At 43.5% G+C, this 18915-nt stretch overlaps 1 protein-coding gene and 1 pseudogene across 1 annotated transcript; both read right to left on the minus strand.

The window, feature by feature from the left end:
- Positions 1–576: 576 nt before the first annotated feature.
- On the minus strand, positions 577–9161 carry LOC131518017 (uncharacterized). Its single transcript, XM_058740600.1, has 3 exons — positions 9020–9161; positions 938–1356; positions 577–684 (listed from the first exon to the last, which is right to left on the minus strand). The coding sequence occupies exons 1-3, from the start codon at positions 9159–9161 to the stop codon at positions 577–579; spliced, it is 669 nt and encodes a 222-aa protein (XP_058596583.1).
- A 915-nt stretch (positions 9162–10076) lies between these two features.
- Positions 10077–10617, minus strand: LOC131518018 (immunoglobulin heavy variable 3-23-like; annotated as a pseudogene).
- Positions 10618–18915: the final 8298 nt, after the last annotated feature.

The following is an 18915-nucleotide window of genomic DNA, read 5'->3' on the forward strand; positions in this document are numbered from 1 at the left end:
ACCCCAATGATGGGATTGACTTTTAAATCTTCAGTCTTTGAGCTCCACGTTTACAGGAGGTTGACTTGTCATGATTAACTTTATAGGTTATCTTGACTGTGTCATGGGTGCCCAGATTCACCACTGTTTCTGTGGATGTCTGTGATGTGTTCGAGAAGAGATTGGCATTTCCATCCATGGTTTCTTTCTGCCTGGGCACCACCCATTCCATTAAGTTTGTGAATAGAATCTGATGCAGATGGAGGACGAATTCCCTCATTTTTACTTCCCATGTGCTTGTTTGAACTGGAATATTGGTCTCCTCTGGCCCTTTTTCTGAGAGTTACATCATCAGCTCTGCACGTTCTGAGACTAGACACTAGTCAGAATCAGACAAGAATTACATCACTGGTTTTCCTGGGTCTTCAGCTTTTGACAGTAGATCATGGGACTTCTCAACATATTTAGTTATGGAAACCAATGACCTTTGGGTTGTGTTCCTCAGGGAATCTTGACTAATACATGGAGATTGTTTGTCTCTCCTTTAGAGTAATTGAATAAAGCTGTAACTCATTTAATGTCCTGAGTAGCAAAGGGCTATGAAGAAAGTGTCACGTTGTTTGACTGGGACAAGGGCTGGGTGAGGATAAGGAGGAGCTGTGGGATCCTGTGGTCCTGGCTGCACAGGGAGCGCATCTGGGAATCCTGTAAATGTGCAGCTGTTGTGCCTCAGGAAATCTGTAATTCACTCATGTTGAGGGACTGGAGTAAGCAAGTGCAAACAACTGTGTCTTTGTGCATGTTAGTCTAGTTTCCCTATGACAACCCAGTTGCTAATTCAGAGAGTTAATAGGTAAACACAGAATCATATAACCAGGGAGGCTCCCTGGGGAAACTGCTGTGTGGAGAGGAAGCCCCAGACCCTGACAGGAAACCTGCCTGTAACCTCCATCTGCACCTGCTCCTGGCAACACAAAGCAGAATTGTGCATAGTGTGCGCCCCCTGGTGGTGCTGATCACCCCTGCATGGAGGTTTGTGTGTGGGCTCCCAGTGATGTCCCCTCACCGTGTCTCCTACACAGTAATATGTGGCCGAGTCCTCGGTCTTGAGGTTGTTCATCTGCAGATACAGCGTGTTCTTGGAGTTGTCTCTGGAGATGGTGAATCGGCCCTTCACGGAGTCTGCGTAGCCTGTGCTACTTCCACTACCACTAATATACGCGACCCACTGCAGCCCCTTCCCTGGAGCCTGGCGGACCCAGCTCATGCTGTTGCTACTGAAGGTGAATCCAGAGGCCACACAGGTGAGTCTCAGGGACCCCCCAGGCTTCACCAGGTCACCCCCCGACTCCACCAGCTGCACGTCACACTGGACACCTGCAGACACAAGACATGTTGGTCAGGAAACTGTCACACATCCACTCTTTCACTCATATCCATTCACAGACTCAGTGTCCCTCGTTCAACATGAATTACCTTTTAAAAGAGCAACCAGGAACACCCAGCCCAGCACAAACTCCATGGTGAGGTGTGTGTGTTCTGTGCTGATCACAGAATGGGGACACCTGGGACTCCTGGGGCTGGGGCTCGTCTCCCAGCTGCACGGTCGGGCTGGGTTGGTTTTATCAGCACAGAAAGGGCCCCATTTGCATGTCCTCTGACATATATATCAAGCTCCAGACTTAGGCTTGATTTTGTAAAAGTGAATGACATGGTTAGGGATGCACTTCTACATTAGTTTGTGTGGATGGCGGTGTGACAATATGAAGAATTCTTTTTTTCAGTATTGGATTTTTCCTTTATTGGAGGCTTCGCATAATCTTTAAGAAACATTTACCTCAACAGCATGATCATGCATTATTTTCTCTTAAGATATTTTAATGTTTTTATTATTAATTAGTATTTATTTTTAGTTTTAAAAATTAATATCCAAATTAGCATATAGTGCAACAATGATTTCAGGAGTAGATTCCTTAGTGCCCCTTACCAGTTTAGCCCATCCCCCCTCCCACAACCCCTGCAGTAGCCCTCTGTTTGTTCTCCATATTTATGAGTCTCTTATGCTCTGTCCCCTCCATGTTTTCATGTTATTTTGGTTTCCCTTCCCTTATGTTCATCTGTTTTGTCTCTTAAAGTCCTCATATGAGTGAAGTCATATGAGTTTTGTCTTTCTCTGACTCACTCATTTCACTCAGCATAATACCCTCCAGTTCCATCCACATAGTTGCAAATGGCAAGATTTCACTCTTTTTGATTGCCAAGTAATACTCCACTGTATATATTTACCCCTTCTTCTTTATCCATTCATCCATCAATGGACATTTGGCTCTTTCCATACTTTGGCTATTGTTGATAGTGCTGCTATAAACATGGGGGTGCATGTGTCCCTTTGAAACAGAACACCTGTGTCCCCTGGATAAATGCCTAGTAGTGCAATTTCTGGGTCATAGGGGAGTTCTATTTTTAGTTTTTTGAGGAATCTCCATACAGTTTTCCAGAGTGGCTGCACCAACTTGCATTGCCCCCCAGAATGCAAAAGAGATCCTCTCTCTGCATCCTCGCCAACGTCTGTTGTTGCCTGACTTGTTAATGTTAGCCATTCTGACATGTGTCAGGTAGTACCTCATTAGGGTTTTGATTTGCATTTCCGTGATGATGAGTGATGTGGAGCATTTATTCATGTGTCGGTTGGCCATCAGGATGTCTTCTTTGGAGAAGTGTCTATTCATGTCGTTTTCCCGTTTCTTCACTGGATTTTGTTTTGGGTGTTGAGTTTGATAAATTCTTTATAGATTTTGGATACTAACTCTTTATCTGAGATGTCATTTGCAAATATCTTCTCCCATTCTGTCAGTTGAATTTTAGTTTTGCTGATTGTTGCCTTCACTATGCAGAAACTTTTGATTTTGATGAGGTTCCAGTAGTTCATTTTTGTCATTTTTCCCCTTGCCTCCTCTGTCATTTTTGATTTTATTTATATGGGTCCTTTCCTTTTTCTTTTTGACCAAACTGGATAGTGGTTTATCAATTTTGTTAATTCTTTCAAAGCACCAGCTTTTAGTTTCATTGATGTGTTCTACTGTGTTTTGGTTTCGATAGCACTAATTTCTGCTCTAATCTTTAGTATTTCCTGCCTTCTGCTGGTTTTGGGTTTTATTTGCTGTTCCTTTTCCAGCTCTTTAGTCATAAGGTTAGGTTGTGTATCTGAGATCTTTCTTCCTTCTTTAGGAAGGCCTGGATTGCTATACACTTTCCTCTTATGACCGCCTTTGCTGCATCCTAGAGGTTTGCGTTGTGGTGTTATCATTTTCATTGACTTCCATATACTTTTTAATTTCTTCTTTAACTGCTTGGTTAGCCCATTCATTCTTTAGTAGGTTCTTCAGTCTCTAATTATTTGTTACCTTTCCAAATTTTTTCTTGTGGTAGATTTTGAGTTCATGGCATTGTGGTCTGAAAATATGCATGGTATGATCTCGATCTTTGTGTACTTACTTAGGGCTGATTTGTGTCCCAGTATATGGTCTATTCTGGAGAAAGATCCATGTGCACTGTAGAAGAGTGCATATTGTGTTGCTTTAGTATGAAATGTTCTGAATATATTTGTTAAGTCCTTCTGGTCCAGTGTGTCATTGAAAGCCATTGTTTTCTTGTTGATTTTTTGATCAGGTGATCTGTTCATTGTTGTGAATGGGGTGTTGAAGTCTCCTACCATTATGGTATTCTTATCGATGAGTTTCCTTATGTTTGTGATTAATTGATTTCTATATTTGGGTGCTCTCACAGTTGGCGCATAAATGTTTACGATTGTTAGGTCTTCTTGGTGGATAGATTGTCTGATATCAATATGGCTACTCTGGCTTTCTTTTGTTGAACATTAGCATGATAGATGGTTCTCCATCCCCTTATTTTCAATCTGGAGGCATCTTTAGGTCTAAAGTGGGTCTCTTGTAAAAAGCATATAGATGGATCTTGTTTTCTTCTCCATTCTGTTACCCTATGTCTTTTGATTGGGTCATTGAGTCCATTGACATTTAGAGTGAGTACTGAAAGATAGGAGTTTATTGCTATTATGATGCTTGTAGAGTTGGAGTTTATGGTGGTGTTCTTTGGTCTTTCTAACCTTTGTTGATTTTGGTATTTATTTATTTATACAGATATATTTTCATGTTTTCTCCCCTCAGAGATTCCCCCTTAAAATTTCTTGCAGGGCTGGTTTAGTGGTCACAAACTCATTTAATTTTTGTTTGTATGGGAATCTTTTTATCTCGCCTTCTATTTTGAATGACATCCTTGCTGGATACAGAATTTTTGGCTGCATATTTTTCTGATTTAGCACACTGAATACATCCCGCCACTCCTTTGTGGCCTGCCAACTTTCTGTGGATAGGTCTGCTAAACCTGATCTGTCTTCCCTTGTAAGTTATGGACTTTGTTTCCCTGTTGGTTTTATGATTCTCTCCTTGCCTGAGTACTTTGTCAATTTGACTATGATGTGCCTTGTTGATGGTCGGTTTTGGTTGAGTCTAATGGGAGTCCTCCGTGCTTCCTGGATTTTGATGTCTGTGTCTTTGCCCAGGTTAGGAAAGTTTTCCGCTGTGATTTGCTCACATAACCCTTCCACCCCTATTTCTCTCTTCCACTTCTGGGACCCCTATGATTCTCATGTTTTTCCTTTTCAATGAGTCACTGATTTCTGTAATTCTTAAATCTTGCTCTTTTGCCTTAATCTCCCTCTTTTTTTCTGCTTCATTATTCTCTATAAGGTTGTCCTCTATAACCCTGATTCTCTGTTCTGCCTCATCCATCCGTGCCACCGCTGCATCCAACTGTGATTGCAGCTCAGTTATAGCATTTTAAATTTCATTCTGGCTATTTTTTACTTCTTTTATCTCTGCAGAAAAGGATTCTAATCTATTTTTGACTGCAGCTAGTATTCTTATTATTGTGATTCTAAATTCGGGTTCAGACATCTTGCTTGTCTCTGTGTTGGTTAAATCCCTGGCTGTCGTTTCTTCGTGGTCTTTCTTTTGGGGTGAATTCCTTCGTTTTGTCATTTTGAAGGGAGAAAAGGAATTAATGAGGTCGCAAAATTGAAATTAAAAGATAAAATTACAGAAATATTAAAATTAAAAATTAAACACACACACACAAATTGAATGGAATATGCTAGATCCTAGGTGTGTTTTGGTCTGGGTGTTGAAAGTGGTTTGACAGATTAGAGAAAAAAATGGGAGGGGGAGGAAAAAAAAGGAAATAATCTGAGAATTTGAAAAAATGAATACACTGAAGTAGACTAAAATGAGATGATGGGAGTAAAATAGAGTTTGAAAAAATATACAGAAAAGTAAAGAATATAGTAGAAAAAATAAAGAAAAATATAAAAAAAAATTAAAAATAAATGTGATTTTTTTCTTTTTCTGTATTCTAGAAAAAAGAGAGGAAACAAAAAAGAGAGAAAAGATACAAAAAGGAAAAAAAGGAAATCATTTGAAAATTCAAGAAGTGAATACACCGTAGTAGACTAAAATAAAATGATGGAAGTAAAATAGAATTTGAAAAAATTTACATAAAAGCAATCAATATAGTAAAAAAATTAAAGAAAAATATTTTTAATAAAATTGAAAATAAAATGAAGTTTTTTCACATTCTGTATTCCAGAAAAACTACAGAAACGAAGAAGAGAAAAAAAGAAAAAGAAAGAAAAAGTAAAAAGGAAACTGTTTAGAAATTTGAAAACGGGAATACACTGAAGTAGAGTAAAAGAAAATGATGGAAGTAAAATAGAATTTGAAAAAAAATTACAGAAATGTAAAAAATATAGTAATAAAAATTAAAGAAAAATATTTTTAATAATAATTGATAATAAAAATAATTTTTTCTGTTTCTGCATTCAAGAAAAAGAAAAGAAGTGTAAAAGAGAAAAAGAAAAAAGAGAAAGAAAATTGACTCGATGAACCTGCTAACAGATTGAAGCAGAACTGAAATTACTTCGTTATTCCCTAGATGTCAGTCTATGTAGCTCTTTATAGTCTATAAAGTAAGCGGCAGTGAGACTTGTGTTCCTGAAGAGCCCTGTTGGCCCAGTTGGGTGGGACTCAGTGTAATGGCTCCGCTCTCCACTAGATGGCGCTTTTGGCTCCTGGGGTGGATTGTTGCGGTGCTTGTAGGTGCGAATGCACATGCGCTGGAGAAGTGAAAATGGCGGCACTCAGGTACCCAGTCTGTTCTCCTGGATCAGCAATCGCGCACCCATCCTCTGTCTTCAGCCCTTGTCCACTTCTCGCTCCTTCACTCTCCGTGACCAGGCCCCAGGCCACACCTCTCTCCCAAGTTTTGTCACAGACGCGGCTGTTTTCCCCGGTCCCTTATATCCAAAGGACCACAGCTTTGACCTGTTCTGCCCCTCTGTGGGAGGGTCTCACCAAGCAATGTCCGAATGAGCAATGGCCGAATATCGGCTGCAGCTAGGAACGCTTGCTGGACCCTGTTGTCGGTGCCCCGAGACTGTGGCCAGGTGCCAGCCCGCCCCAGAAAAAGTTCACGAGAGAGTGTAGCAGCAGCGTTTCAGGGATGGTGGACAATCACAACACACGTCTGGCACCAGGCTTCACCCTAAACGACCTTGTTCCAGCACCAGCGAATGTGGCCGTTTTCCGGGGTCTGCTGGGACCAGAGGGCTTTGGCAGTCTCCTCCAAATGTCCTTCCAGCAGTGCAACTGCCTCTCCCCGTGTGGCCTGAGAACATCCCGGCCCCACTCTGTTCCTGGGATTCTCCCTTCCCACCAGAGCACCTCCAGGTATCGAGCTGTGGAGTTGCAGCCTTTGCACTCCCCTTGTTTACAGTCTTAGTGGAATTTACATACTCTCCTTTCTCCCTTTTTAGTTGAGTCCCTGTGGCTGTTTCCAATTTTCCACGTTTTCTCCAGCTGCTTTTGGGTAGGGGTTCTTTTCCTGTTTTCTCCCCCACTCCCCAGTCTCCGTCCTCTCTCCGCCTGCAAAAGCACCTCCCTTCCTGCAGCTTCGTGCTCCCCAAGGTCCCCTCTCCACGCCACGTACTTGTTGAATTCTGTGGTTCAGGTTGTGCAGATTGTTGTGTTAATCCTCAATCAGTTTTCTAGGTGTGTAGGATGGTTTAGTGTTGGTCTGGCTGTATTTCATGGACGCGAGACACACAAAAATCTTCCACGTTGTTCCGCCATCTTGTCTCCTCCCCCATTGACTGCCTGATTTTCAATTGAACATGTGAGGATATTATGCCACTCCCTTCTTTCCTGCAGGTTTCTGTGGACACTTCTGCCATAGTCTTTTTTTATCTTCCCGTATTCGTTAGCAAACTCTTCTGTCTTCGTGCTTATAGGGTTTTTTTAATCTGTGTATTTTGTGAATTTTACTATGTTATGTCTCAGTGTCGGCCTGCTTTTTTTCCCTAATTTTAATGGGAGTTCTCTGTGACTCATAGATGTGGACGTCTGTTTCCTTGACCATTTAGTGGAAATTTTCCACTCTAATGCACTCAGACAAAACTTCTCCCCTTTTTCTCCCTCTCTTCTTCTTCTGGGACTCCTTTGAAAAGAATTTTATTACACTTAATGGAGTTGCGGATTCCCTAAGTATAAGTATGTGATGCAGTATTTTAATTTTCCTCTTCTTTCCTGCTTCATTTCTCACAAAATTTTATCTTCCATGGCACTTACTCATTCATCTGCTTCTTTCTGCCTTGAGTTCATTATATCCAATCAGGTTCACATCTTGGTTACAGCATTTTAAAAGTTTCAGCCTGACCTGGTTTTAGGTCTTTTCCATCTGTAGTCAGGGTATCCTCATGTCTTCTAGGCTTTCTCAAGCATAGCTAGTATCCTTATGATAGTTTTTAAAAGTTCTGTTTCCTTATGATAGGTATTAAATTCTGTTTGAGTCTTATTATTTATATGTGTTTTAATTATATCCCTGGCAATGTCCTTTTATGGTTTTTTCTTTTGGCATGAATTCCTCTATCACTCTGTATGCCCATGTCTCCTCTTTCTTAAGTGTTTTAGGAAAATCCTGTTATGTTTTCTGCTTCTAGAGTAGTGTCTTTTTTGAGAAATGTTTACATACTGTTAACAACCTGACATTCTGGAAGCATTTCTTGCATGTGCTGTGTGCACTGTGCTGTCTTGTATTGGCTGCTCTGTCCCTCAGGTCAGTCCTCTGCAGAGTTCTCCTTGCCTCCAGGGGAGAGTTTTTCAACTTTGTCCATAGTGTTGTGAGTTTTATCTAGGTGAGTTTGGTCTCCTTATTAAAAGAGGCTAATTCCTATTTCCCCTAGAGGTGAAGCAATGCCTCACTCTATGGTCAGTAGACTTGGTACCCGTGGGGGTATATGGTGGTCTTTGGAGGGAGGGGTTCAATGGTGATCTGGGTTGTAGGCACTCTTTCCCTAGTAAGGAAGCACCTGAGGAAGGAAAGGTGGGTATGTCTTGGTGTCAGTGGCTCAGTATCTACTGGGGGGTGTTGTGCTGCTCACTGAATTCTGTCCATGATAATTGGTGGGAGGAAATATTGGCATCAGCTCCTTCTCTAGTCCCTGCAGTTGGAGTTTCCAGCCACCCCTGTTCAGGAAGCCCTCACATAGAGACAACAATCTGTACTCATGGGTCCCAGGCTTCCTTCAGAACCCGGCCTTCACCCTGCCTTTGTCCAATCCATTGGCACACCTGGCAGTTTAGGGCTCTTATGTTTTATCTCAGGAGCTCTAGCTGGGTTTGAATACACCAAATTGTTGAACTCAATGTGACAGGGACCCCACTGATCCTTAGGGACAGTGTGTTGCTGTGATGTGGTTGGAGCTGGTTATCCCAGAAGGGCAGTTGCATGAACACTAGGGGCTTGGGGTTCATGGCGGAGAACAACAAGAAGGCAGTGTTCAGTTAGCTGCTCTCGGCAGAGGCTCCTATGCTAATGACCAGGGCAGTGCAATGGTGCCTGTCAGCTCTCCTGCCCCATGAGAGGCAATGCCCTGTCTCCCAAATGCACTCCAAGAAGGTAACTGTCCCACCCGATATGACCCAGGGGATCCTCAAACCGCAGCAGTCCCTATGGGCTCGGGGCTCCTTCCCCACAGGAGCACTGCTATGCCCACCAGGGTTCACCCCAGTGATGGCATGGACTTCTAAATCTTCAGTTTTTGAACTCGACATTTACAGCATGTTGACTTGTCATGATTACCTTTATGTGTCATCTTGACTGCGTTATGGGGGTGTCCAGATTCACAACTGTTTCTGTGTATGTCTGTGATGAGTTTCCAGAAGAGATTGGCATTTCCATCCATGGTTTCTTTCTGCCTGGGCATCACCCATTCCATCACAGTTCTGAGTAGAATCCGACACAGAGGGAGGAAGAATTCCCTCATTTTTACTTCCCATGTGCTTGTTTGAACTGGAACATTGGTCTCCTCCTGCCCTTGTTCTTACAATTACATCATAGGCTCTGCAGGTTCTGAGACTAGACACTAGTTCAGAATCAGGCGAGACTTATACCACTGGTTTTCCTGGCTCCCCAACTTGTGAGTGTAGATCATGGGACTTCTCAACATATTTTCTCATGGAAACCAATGTGCTTTGGTTTCTGTTGCTCGAGGGAATCCTGACTAATACATGCAGAAGATTTATCTCTTGTTTAGAGGAAGTGAATAAAATTGTAGCTCATTTAAAGTCCTGAGTAGCGAAGTGCCATGAAGGAAGTGTCACGTTGTTTGATTGGGACACGGGCTGGGTGAAGATAATGGGGAGCTCTGGGAGCTTGTGGTCCTGGCTGCACAGGGAGTGCATCTGGGACTCATGTAAATGTTCAGCTATTGTGCCTCAGGAAATCTGTAATTCACTCATGTTGAGGGACAGGAGAAAGCAATGCAAACAACTGTGTCTTTGTGCATGTTAGGGTAGATTTCCTAGGAAAACAATGATCTAATTCACACAGGTAATAGGTAAACACAGAATCCTGTGTCCAGAGTGGCTCCCTGGAGAAACTGCTGTGTGGACAGGAAGCCCCAGACCCTGAGAGGAAAGCTGCCTGTAACCTCCATCTTCACCTCCTCCTGGCAACACAAAGCAGAATTATGCATAGTGTGCGCCCCCCGGTGGTGCTGATCGCCTCCTGCAGGGAGGTTTGTGTCTGGGCTCCCAGAGAGGTCCCCTCACCCTGTCTCTTGCACAGTAATATGTGGCCTTGTCCTCGGCCTTCAGGGTGTTCATTTGCAGATAGAGCGTGTTCTTGGAGTTGTCTCTGGAGATGGGGAGTCGGCCCTTTCCTGAGTCTGCGTAGAACGTGCTACTTCCATCATCATAAATATATGTGAGCCACTACACCCCTTTCCTGGAACCTGGCGAACCCAGCTCATTCCATATCTACTGAAGGTGAATCCAGAGGCTACACAGGAGAGTCTCAGGGACCCCCCAGGCTGCACCAGGTCTCGTCCAGACTCCGTCAGCTGCACGTCACACTGGACACCTGCAGACACCAGACATCTTGGTCAGGAAACTGTCACACATCCACTGTTTCTCACTCTTATCCACTCACATACTCAGTGTCTCCCATTCACCATGAATTACCTTTTAAAAGGGCAACCAGGAACACCCAGCCAAGCACAAACTCCATGGTGAGGTGTCTGTTCTGTCCTCATCAGAGAATGGGAACACCTGGGACTCTAGGGGCTGGGGCTCCTCTCCCAGCTTCGGAGTCTGGGATGGGCTGGTTTTATCACCATAGAGAGGACCCCATTTGCATGTGATCTAACACATATATCAAGCTCCAGTCTTAGATTTTATTCTTTATAAGTGAACAACAGTGTTAGGGACGCACTTGTAGTTTAGTTTGTGTAGATGGTGCTTTGACAATATGAATAATTGTATTCAGTGAGTACAGGTGTATTTGCAGTACTGTGTGCATTTTTACAGGTCTTTCATCAACATAGATCATTTTCACTCTACAAGTATTTTACATACTTTTTGAAGTTTAACGCAAAATACTTTATTCTGTCATTTTCACTTGTATAATTTTGTTATTTATTTTGCATGTATTTTCATGCTGGTGTGTAGAATCACAGGTGGTTTGTTTTTATTTATTTTCTTTGTTCATTTGGCATCCTGCTCTTTTCCTCATTAAAAAAAAACTGGTTCTAATATTTTTTGTGGTATCTCTAGGGTTTTGTTATGTTTAAGATCAATGTCACCTGCAAACAAGTAATTTTCCTTCCTCCTTACTGATTTAAATGTCTTTTATTTTTTTTATCCCGTATTTTTTTTCTGGTTACATCTTCCAGTGGTAGGAGAAGAAAGCTTTTCCCTTCTTTTCTTTTGGGATTTAGCCAGTGTAAGGATTCAATTGACATAAGACCTATCTACAGGAGAGAATAAATTTCATTTTGTAAGTGCATGGCCTTCCTAATGACATGACACCCAGAGAAAGGACAAAGCAGGTGGCACTTGTGTCTTTCAGACAAAAAAAAACATTGGGTTTGGCAAGAGTTAAGTTTGGGGTCACCAAGTAAGTAGGTTTGTTTGCATAGCCTTCTTGTCCCTGTATTCTTTATTCTGGTTCTAACGATGGTTCTTCCCTCTTGGTACATGGGAGGGAGATTTATATCCTGCTGTCAAGGGACAGTGGAGAGTCTGAGTGTACTTGGACTCTTTCTCAAGTGACTTTCACCCAAATAAGCAGTGTGACAAGATGACATAGTTTGAGGTGGCATATGGATACTTCACATTATCATGGGGAACACTTATGTTAGGGGTGACCATCATTGCCTGGCTCCTGATTTGACAGGAAAGCCTTCTGCATTTTACCGTTCAATATGCTGTCTGGTGTGGGCTTTTCATAGTGGCCATGATCATGTGGAGGTAATTTCCTTCGGTCCCTTTTTAATTGGGTTCTTTTTAAATGATGAACATGTGTTGAATTTTGTCTAATGTTTTTTTGAATCAATCAATGATGGCTTTGATTCAGTCATTCCCTCTGCTAATGGAGGACATCACATTTATGCATCTGTGTATGTTGAAGGATCCTTGCATCCCTGGAGTGAATCACACTGGATTATGTTGTATGATCCTCTCAATGTTCTGTTGAATTCAGTATGCTCAGATTTTGTGAAGGAATTTTGCATGTATGTTCATTTGCGATAGTGACCTGTAGTTTCCCTTCTTGTGGTGTCTTTCTTTGGTTTTGGTGTGAAAACAATGCTGTCCTCACAAATTTCATTAGGGAGTGCTGTTTTTTTTATCAGTGGTTTGTAATAGTTTGAGAAATATTGGCATTAACTCCTCTTTAAATACTTAGTAGAAGTTTTAATAAAGCCATGGACTCCTAGGCAGATTTTTTGCAGGGTGAGGTTTTAGATAGAGAAATCTTTTTAATTTTTCTTTTGTTCCTTTTGTATTTTTCCATGAAGCAGTCTTGGTGGCCTACGTTATGGCATTAAATGTGTAATTTGTTCCTGGTGATCTAATTGTTGGCCTATAAATACCTAAGTTTTTATTTAATGATCGTTTCCATGTCTTTAGTTCAGTTATGTCTCCTCTTTCAATTCTGATTGCATTTGTTTGAGTCTTCCCTATTTCCCCAGGCTACCTATTTGTTTCAAATTTTACTTACTTTTCCAAATACAAATTTTTATGTAATTGATTTGTTTTCTGTATTTGTGATAGTCTCTATTTTCTGTCTGCTTTATCTTTTTATGTTATTTTTATGTTTATCTTTTTATGTCAATAAAAATGCCAATGAGTTTTTTAAGGAACCTGCAAAATATACAATTCATATGAAAGCACACAACACATGGAAGCCACAAAACAATCATGACGTCGAGAGAACCTGGAGACATCACACTTCTCTCTTTCTAAGTATATTGCAGAGGTACATTAACCACAACAGTGTGCTTCTGGCATCAAATGAGATATTTAGACCAGTGGAGCTCATTACAGAGCCCAGAAGTAGAAGTTTGCAGATGCAGTGAGCAAATCCTCCACGAGATTTCCAACAATGCACAGTGGGGGGAGGATACTGTCTCTTAAACATGGTGTTGACTAGGGGCACCTGTGTGGCTTGGTAGGTTAAGCATCCCACTTCCACTCAGGTCATGATCTCATGGTTTGTGAGTTCGAGCCTCACATCAGGCTCCTGCTGACAGCTCAGGGCCTGGATTCTGTTTCTGCCTCTATCTCTGTGCCTCCCTACTCATGATCTGTCTCTCTCCCTCAAAAACAAAGTAAAAATTAAAAAATAGTATTGATATATACATGCAAAATAATAACATTTGGCCATAATCTTTCTTCATACATATACGTCGACACAAAAAAAATCTCAAAATGGATGAAGGATTAAGAAGAACACTTGAACCTAAATGCCTTCAAAGAAAACATGAAAGATGAATATGATGACATTCACTTGAGAATGATTGATTTGATATAAAAGCAAAGTCACAGAGAACAAAGCATGCAAGGGGGACTACACCATACTAGAAAAGGGGCAAGCAAATATTTGTAGAGCTAGAAGGAAGTCTATGGGCGCGTAGCCCCTCCCTGCCCACTGGGGATCTCCAGATGGATTTGACAAATTGGCTTCCTCATTGGTAAATGGCTGCTTGTTTGGTGGATGGAATGATGCTGACTGACTGCACATGCCATTGCCACGACTGTGGTAAAGAATGTAATGCCTGAAATGGTTCCCGGATTTGCCATTCCATTATGGATTTAGCCAGACCAAGGAACTCACTTCAGCACATAGACAAACTACGTACTTGCAAAGACTTGGGAGTGATAATTAGAATTTTATACTCCACATCATCCTTAATCATCACAGAAGCAGACGATGAGGATATGTGGATTAGGGGAACAGATATGGAACATGAAAAACTAGACACAAAATTCCTTCAGGAAAAATCCACCTGGAAATTGGCCTGGAACATCCATAATCATTGTCCTTGGCCCTTAATGAGATTTGGAATGCTCCAAATAGCAGGCAGGGACTGACCCCCTTTGCAACAGTATTTTAGAAAGGAGTCCTTAACCCTTTCTTCCCTGATTGAGTGAACTTTATGATAACTTATATGACCAAGTTGATGCCATGCATAGCCATGTCCAAGAAGTAACAGGTGCACTTGGGTTATATCATCCATAGACAATAAGAACATGGCCTCTGCCACTGCCTAGCCATGCAACCCTTTCTACAGAATATGGGACGCTCATCACGTCTTCAGAGAGCACCCAGTTCCACCTCGCTGAAAAGGACCTTATGACGAACTGCTAACCGACTACACTGCCATCAGAATTAGGGAAAGATTCTTCTGGATTCATGCCAGCTGCACAAAATAGTTCCAGAAAATGCCATCGTCAAGATCCTGGATGGCCATCCCCACAACGACCATAGGTAAGGATTCCCAGAGCCAATTCCCAGGCTCCGGAAACACATGGCATCACATAGTAGGTCATGGATCAAAAAACTGCATTTCCACCTAGTTTCATTTTCCTGGCTCTTTCCTGTCAGGAAAAAAAAAAAAAAACTTTTTAAAATGGTGCCTACCCTTTCCCCCACTATTAAAAGACTGACTACATTTCCTGCTCTCCCTCTGAACCTCTACGACTGTCTGTCTTCAGACTGCATCTGCCCCATTCACCTGTGTAGTTATCTCAGCAGGTCAGATACAGACCCTTACACCAGTTTTCCAAATCCCGTCTACAGTAAATAATCAGTCTGATTGTCAATCGTTTTGACATCAGGATAGCATGTAAGCCCCCAAAGTCGTGTTATTTCCTGCCAATGCAAGCAGGTGAATGCACCATGTGGATGGACAAATGGAAGGGTGTGGTATCCACAACCAGAACGACAATGTCACTCTGCCTTTCCTTCCACTGCATTGATTGGGACCACAACTTTGATGGAAGCTTCAGGATGGTCCTTTGCTCAGGTGAAGTATTGGGAGAGAATATTTCCCTTTGTATGAAGACAGTCATGGTGCTGGGTTCTCTCTCTCGGTGACATAGCAAGGCAATCTGGTGCCAGATGGTCACTAGGTGCTCCAGCATAACCCCCATGGCACAAACACTGTCCAGATCACAAAATGTTTCATTGGCACTCAGACTACCTGTGCATCAAGTGGCATAGCTCAGCCACTTCCAGCTAAGGCTGCCTAACAGCACAAGTCATATGAGAGTAGACCGAAAATCTGGAGTAGCTCAGTCAGGTGACAAAACCCACCTTATAGCTGCTGAAGGGCTGCAGGCCTCCCGTGTCTCACAAACTTTCAGGAATGCATGATAATTGACCAGTGACAGTGACCCTCAATTGCCCAGAGCAGTGGGAACTCATGACAGGCTCTACATGAGCTGGTCAGGCTAACATCTTGGCACTGTTTGGACTGTTAGGAATTCCCAAGGCAGCAGGGTAGAGATGTATAGGTTGAGAGCAGACTGTGGCTGGGACTCCTTGGTCTTCGATGCTGAATGGGACATACTGGCTAGCTCAGTCATGACGGAGTCTCCCCTGTGGCCCTTTAGATACCCTCAACTGCCTAGACAGTCTTGGGAATGTGAGCCATCTTATGGACAGCTGGGCATTTACATTTCAGTAGTCAAGTGTAAAGCGCCACCTGTTAGGAGGGGGCTTTAATGCCCGTCAAGTGGGCAGACGGAAAGGAGAAATGGTGTGTTTAATGTCCCCCCTCCTTCAGTAAATCTTGAATTATGGGGTGCAATTTCTCAGTCCTCTATTGCGCACAATATTGATGTGCATATACTGTCTTAATTGGATGTGTGTGGGGGGGTGCAATTTGCAGTCCTACAGACTCCTGATATGTAGCTCCCCCCAGGAAATCCAGGCACTGGGTTTGTTCCCACTGGCCTTGATGGCATGTGAGGGCATTCACATCATTAACAAGACAATGCACGGTCAAAGGGGCCACAGTTGCTAAAAGAGATTCAGTAAAGATTCTTCCAATAGTGACATCAAAGCGATGTTGAGACCCTTCTACTATCCCTACCTTTATACCTAGTAAGCTAAAGGGCACCACACTTTTATTTGGAGGGGTTCCTGGGAAGCACTGTACCTTGGCTTCAGGGTCAATGAGAGAAATAAAGTGTTGTCTGTGTCTGTGTCCTACACGGTAATTACAGAAGTATACAGGCAGTTGTCCCAGGAGGAAGGACATACTCCACAAACCTCCAGGTCCCTAGGCAGGGGCCTTGGCATCTCCCCACCCACTGGGATCCTAGCTCCCCACTACCAGGGCTGTCATGTCCAAAGAAGTGATGGCACCCACCCGAAGGTTAGAAACAGCATTCTCTCGAAGATCCCAAAGAGTCTGATCAAAGTTTCCGACTTGTGTTCAGGCTGTCCTGAGATTAAGTCACTAGGGACCCCTCTTCTCAGAGCTGTGCATAAGGAGAAGTGTGGGCATCATCTCTAGAGCAAGAGATCTGGGTTGAAGTTCCACCCCTTGAAAGGGGCACTGCTGGGACCCTCCTGTGGGCTCCTATCTATGGAGGTGGTGATCCCATCACCATTTGCAGCAAAGAAGTCTTGGGCTTCTTGAAAATTCTCCTTTTTACATCTATGGCATGCATGCTAATGCCTGCTACACTAAAGCTGGTATTTCCATGAATTGTATTGGCACAAGGCTTAAGATCAGAGTGGACCTTCAAGAAGAACTCCTTAGGTTCTGTTGTCAAGTGCCTCTCCTCCAGGTGGAAATGGACAAGGGCTCATGGGCACATGACATAAGGGAAACAAAACAAAACAAAACAAAACAAAACCCAAATCCCACACCCATTGAATTGTCCCCATTCTATCTTAGAGTTGGATTGCATCACCTGGCCTTGACCTCTCCCAGTGGGCCTGTGCTGTCGTGCCATAAAAATCCAAGTCCGGAGAATCAGAGCTTCTTTCTTCCTACCTCTGTGGACTCTGAGGCCCTAGGGAGCCTCTTCCTCAGAGCCTTCCCCTTTTTCCTTGGTGTGTGTCTCTTTCCATGTGCCTTGGGGTGGTTGTCAGAGCCTTTTGATACAGTGAAAAGACTGGAAGCTCCGTAGGTTGTCTCTAAGTAAACAGGCCATTGATACCTTGAGCTTTTCAGTGATTTATGAATCTGGGGCACTTGGACCAATCCAGACAGCTGTAGTATGTCAAGCGCTTAAAGCAACAGCTTGGAGCCAATTGTGAAGACCCAGTAGAGCCAATCAATATCCTTGTCTCCCTCCCTTTGGACAAATGATTCCAGGAAACCTTGCATTTTCATGATGGTGTAGTGCCTGTCACCATTTCTCTCTTTCACACTGGTCCGTGGATATGTTGGTGTAGTGAAGACCTGGGATAGAAGTTAACTCTTCCCAGACACGTGTGATTAGGCCTCCCATGCTGCAGTGTCCCCATCAACACCTGTCAAATAGGGAGCCATTGTCAACAGCAGTGACGAATATAGCCAGTAGGGGGAGGTTGCCTTGGCTGTGTCCTCCGCCCAGGGAGACATGATGCTCCTGGTAGAGTTGCCTCTGTCACTAGGTAGGCATGGCTAAGCAAACACAACACCAGGGTACTGGCTGCAACACAGTGGACCCAGCAGCTGGCGTCTTCTTCGACACTAATCTAGGCATATGGTCTTCGGTGTCCAGCAATATCTCACTTGGAGATGAGTAGGAAATCCACACCTGTGGAACCCCAGGATGGTGCCTGATTGTTGTTCTCTGCAGGGAGTCTGACCTTTTATGGCACTGGTAACTTAGGGTAGGGGTTTCTGGCAACACCTGGCATCAGCCCAAAGCAAAGCTACAGACCACCGGCAAGCTCCAGCTCCTTCCCAGAGCAGCTGAGATGTGGGGGTAGGAAACGAGTGAGCCATTTTCAGTGCTAACACATTGTTGGAGGGCACCACCTAGGCCCCCAATCCCATCCCTGGGGACAAATGTGTTGGGGACCCCAGCTGTTGTACAAAATTAAGAACATGTAGACTGTATCCTGCTGAAGGAATAGGGAAGAGCCATTGCTCAGGGGGTGGATAGGCAGCTCCCTAGGCATCTGAACTCTGGCTTTGGATACATGAGATGCATGGGGCCCTCCTGACTCAAGGTGGGGTTTCCGTGCACCCCCAACAAAGGAAATGGAGGCGCAGGATTTCTGACTCACAGGGCCCAGAAGCAAGGGTACACAAGGACCTTGGGAAGGGCAGGCCTCCTTCCCACAGTCCCAGTGATCAGGGCACAGAAAACAGGGTAGCAAGTACCTGATTACTTGAGAATGCATGGGGCTGAATTCCCTAACTTTTCACAAGCTCACCTCTGTGTGGTTATTCGAGAAGGCTCTCAGAAAACCAGTGGGAATCCTAGGCAGATCCTTATCTAAGGTTAAACTCACTGAAAAGTAGGCAAGAGAAAGAGAGCAGGGATTCACATTCATCGGGCTCCAACTGGATGCCAGATCATCCATAGGCACCTTTCATCAGAAAGGCCTGCCTTTCTGATTCATTTCATTGGGTGCTCCATTCAGTCTCACAGTCTCAGTCTCCCACATTTGGAAATTTTGTCTCCATGGAGGCACAGCTTGTGCTAGGTGGAACCTAATGCCAGTCCCCTTCCCTCACAGCCCACAGACACCCCAGTGTGGAACAGGCAGTGTGGGTGGGTGGTAGCCCTCCATTATCCTGAACCCACATTGGGACTGGGGGAAGACAGATTACCTGGAGAATGAGAAAATGTTAAGTGTGCAAGAGCACAGTTTTGGAGACAACTCATGAATTTGTCCGTGAAAGAGCTTGTGTGAACGTCTCTTAATTCTGGAAGCATATACCTCAGTTCAAGACCCAGATGCTGACTCAGGTCCTCTGCACATAATCTCGGGCTCAGTTTGGGCTCTTGGAAGCTTAGATATATACGTAGAGGCCACAAGCATGCAGTGTTTAAGTGTTATTTCAGCGTT

This window comes from Neofelis nebulosa, chromosome 7, assembly GCF_028018385.1.
Source record: "Neofelis nebulosa isolate mNeoNeb1 chromosome 7, mNeoNeb1.pri, whole genome shotgun sequence".
NCBI lineage: Eukaryota > Metazoa > Chordata > Mammalia > Carnivora > Felidae > Neofelis > Neofelis nebulosa.